At 53.7% G+C, this 2767-nt stretch overlaps 1 protein-coding gene across 1 annotated transcript; it reads left to right on the forward strand.

The window, feature by feature from the left end:
• The first annotated feature begins 244 nt into the window (after window positions 1-244).
• Window positions 245-2057, forward strand: LOC114704677 (lymphocyte antigen 6D-like). Its single transcript, XM_028886046.1, has 3 exons — window positions 245-296; window positions 1104-1202; window positions 1873-2057. The coding sequence occupies exons 1-3, from the start codon at window positions 245-247 to the stop codon at window positions 2055-2057; spliced, it is 336 nt and encodes a 111-aa protein (XP_028741879.1).
• Window positions 2058-2767: the final 710 nt, after the last annotated feature.

A 2767-nucleotide genomic window follows, 5' to 3' on the forward strand; every position in this document is an offset into this window, starting at 1 on the left:
TGTGGGCTTTGCAGGGAGCAGGAGAAAGGAAGGATGGACATTGGGCAGAGGGTTAGGAGCTCTGGACAAGGCAATCTTGGAGGTATTTACCTTCCAACCACACCCCCAGAGGTGACACATGTAGGTAGTCAGGGGTGAGAGATGGATGGAGGCCCCACCCACTACAACAGAAGGGAATATAAAGATAGGCTGGTCCAGTGCTAGCTGATACAGACACAAGCTCTGCTTGTCCCCATTGCCCAAGATGAGGACTCACCTGCTTTGGTTGTTGCCCCTGATTCTGCTCAGCTCCTCAGGTGAGCCAGCAAGTGGGTACTCCTGTCCTAGGTCACCAGAGCCCCTGAGGACTCTGGCTGACATCCTGACCTAGCTAGACCTGCCCCCAGATGGATGATATGGTGGTTCTGCTGTCCAGAGGAGATACTGGCATAGGGGACAGGCCTTGCTGGGGGCCTCACACCCAGGCTGCCTGAGCTGGGAGTGGGTCACAGTCTAGCCATGGCACCCTTTGTGGTACCTTCACTTGCCTTACATTCTTTAATTACGTGAATTCTCTCTCTCTCTCTGTCTCTGTCTCTCTCTCTCTCTCTCTCTCTCTCTCTCTCTCTGTCTCTCCACATGTGATCATGACCAAGTGTGCATGTCAGGGTCAGAGGACAAATTGATGGAATTGATTCTCTTCCTCTGTGTGAATCTGGGGATTGAACTCGGGTCTTCAGGCTTGGCAGCAAGTCCCTCTTCCCGCTGAGCCACCTCACTGGTTCTCCCTACTCAGCTGTAAAGTCTCGATGTACTGTTGGGCTGGCTGTCACTCTTGCAAAAGTCTGGTGGAAGGAGCACCATTTGGCTGGTGACCTCCTCCTATGGCATATGACCAGCAGCATGGACCGCTGCCTGCTCAGAGCTGTGGTTTCCCGGACCATAGACAGGGCCCTATGCCCTGGTGCCCCAGTGTGGCTGGTGAGAGGCTGTACACGTGTGTGGTTGGAGAACAGAATGGGTTGCTAGGTGGTCAGTGCTTTGCACAGAACTGTGTGTGGGTCCCATGCTGTCTGGTGTGGTTATGGAGTGTCTCTGTCTCTGACCCTGCTGTGTTCCTCCAGCTCAGGCCCTGAAGTGTCACCAGTGTAGTGCCACAGGAAACTGCTTCCAGCCTACATCTTGCAGCGCCATGACCCGCTACTGCCTGACTTCCTGGTACAGTGAGTATCTTGGTCCCAGGTGGATGTTTAGGGGGAGGGGTTGAGTCCTGCATCTGGCACCTGGCGATGCCAGGGTAAGGCAAAGCTTGCTGGTGGAATTGGGGTTGCTGGGCAGATATGACCCTGAGATCCCCCTCAATGGTCAGGGGTTATGAGTGCTCTGTTTTGAGTGCTCTGCCCTTCCTTCAAAATGGAACGTGCAGTGCAGTCTTAGAGTGGGTGGGATCTTCCACGTGAACCACTGCATGTGGCACAGCCATGGGAAGTGACAATTCTAACTGTTCCTGAGAGAGCTGGCGGCTCAGAATGGAAAGGGGGAGGGAAAGTGGGGGAGGGGATTGCAATTCCTGAGCTCTGACTCTGGGTCCCACATTGAGCCCTGATTCTCGTAACACTGAGCCTTAATCCTGGTCACTCTCCAAGCCATGGTCTTCATCACACAAAGCCCTGACCCCGCGTTTCATACTAATCCTTAATCTTGGCCACACACTGAGCCTTGAACCTGATCACATTCTGAGCCCTGTTCCTGGTCACAACCTGAGTTTGACCCTCCTGACCTCTTGCTGTGTGTCCCTTTGAACTGGAGGTTGGAGGTGGCCTGTGTTTGCTGATAGGGCCAGGCTTGGGTCTTATAGGTCTTAGTAAACGGCTCTCTGCCCTCTGTTTCCAGCACCCCCAGGCCAGCAAACGACCGTGACAAAAACATGCGCATTTACCTGTCCTGATGTCCATCAGAGCATGAATCACTCCAAGGAGTCCTGCTGCAACACAGACCTCTGCAACAGTACCATGAGCCTCCATGCCAGCTGGGCACTGCTGATCCTCAGCATCTGCTTTCTCTATCTCAGGGGATAGGTGCAGAGCTCCCACACAGGCTCACAAGCTGCAGAGTTAGGAGTTCGGAGCCAGGTGCCATCGTGTGACTGCGATGTCTCATAGCCTTAGGCGTGGTACTTCTTCAGCTCCGGTCAGCAGGATTCCAAGAGAGAATGCTCGCTGATGTACAAAATCACTAGGACTGATGGGGTCTTGGAGCTGGACCACAGGCAGAGAGAGAAGCCTTAGGCTGAAGGAGACTCTTGCCACTGTCCAGGGTGCTGCATGCAGAGCTCTGTCTGCAAGGGGGCCATCTGCTGGCCTCCAAGTACTGGTGCAAGGAAGCCATCATGTCTGTGAACCTGTTTCTGGAGGCTGGGTTAGGCCCCTCAGGAGGCCCAGTGAATTATTTGGGTTTTCTTTTTACACATCCCATGGCTTCCTCTCTCTAACTACTTCAGAGAACCTGAACCTTAGCATCACCACTTAAGAAGAATTGAACTCCAGTGTGCCATTACCTGCTGATCCTTGGCCCAGGAGTGAAATGTGCTGCTTTAACCTGAGTTCAAAGACCCTTGGCAAATGGAAACCCTGTGGAGTGGCCTCCAGTCTGGCTGTGGGGGAAGGGCAGATGTGGGGCAGATTTCCCTAGAACAAGGTGTAGGTCAGCCCTGGCATCAGCACAGTTGCTGCATGAGATGCCAGCTGTGTAGCCAAAGCCCCAGGGTATCTTTGCCCATGGGATGAAC

The sequence above is a fragment of the Peromyscus leucopus genome, chromosome 20, assembly GCF_004664715.2.
Source record: "Peromyscus leucopus breed LL Stock chromosome 20, UCI_PerLeu_2.1, whole genome shotgun sequence".
NCBI classification, from domain to species: domain Eukaryota; kingdom Metazoa; phylum Chordata; class Mammalia; order Rodentia; family Cricetidae; genus Peromyscus; species Peromyscus leucopus.

Coding starts and splice junctions, on each gene's coding strand:
- LOC114704677 (XM_028886046.1), top strand. CDS start 245: ATGAGGACTCACCTGCTTTGGTTGTTGCCCCTGATTCTGCTCAGCTCC. Junction 297..1,103: donor GATTCTGCTCAGCTCCTCAG/GTGAGCCAGCAA, acceptor GTGTTCCTCCAG/CTCAGGCCCTGAAGTGTCAC. Junction 1,203..1,872: donor CTGCCTGACTTCCTGGTACA/GTGAGTATCTTG, acceptor CTCTGTTTCCAG/CACCCCCAGGCCAGCAAACG.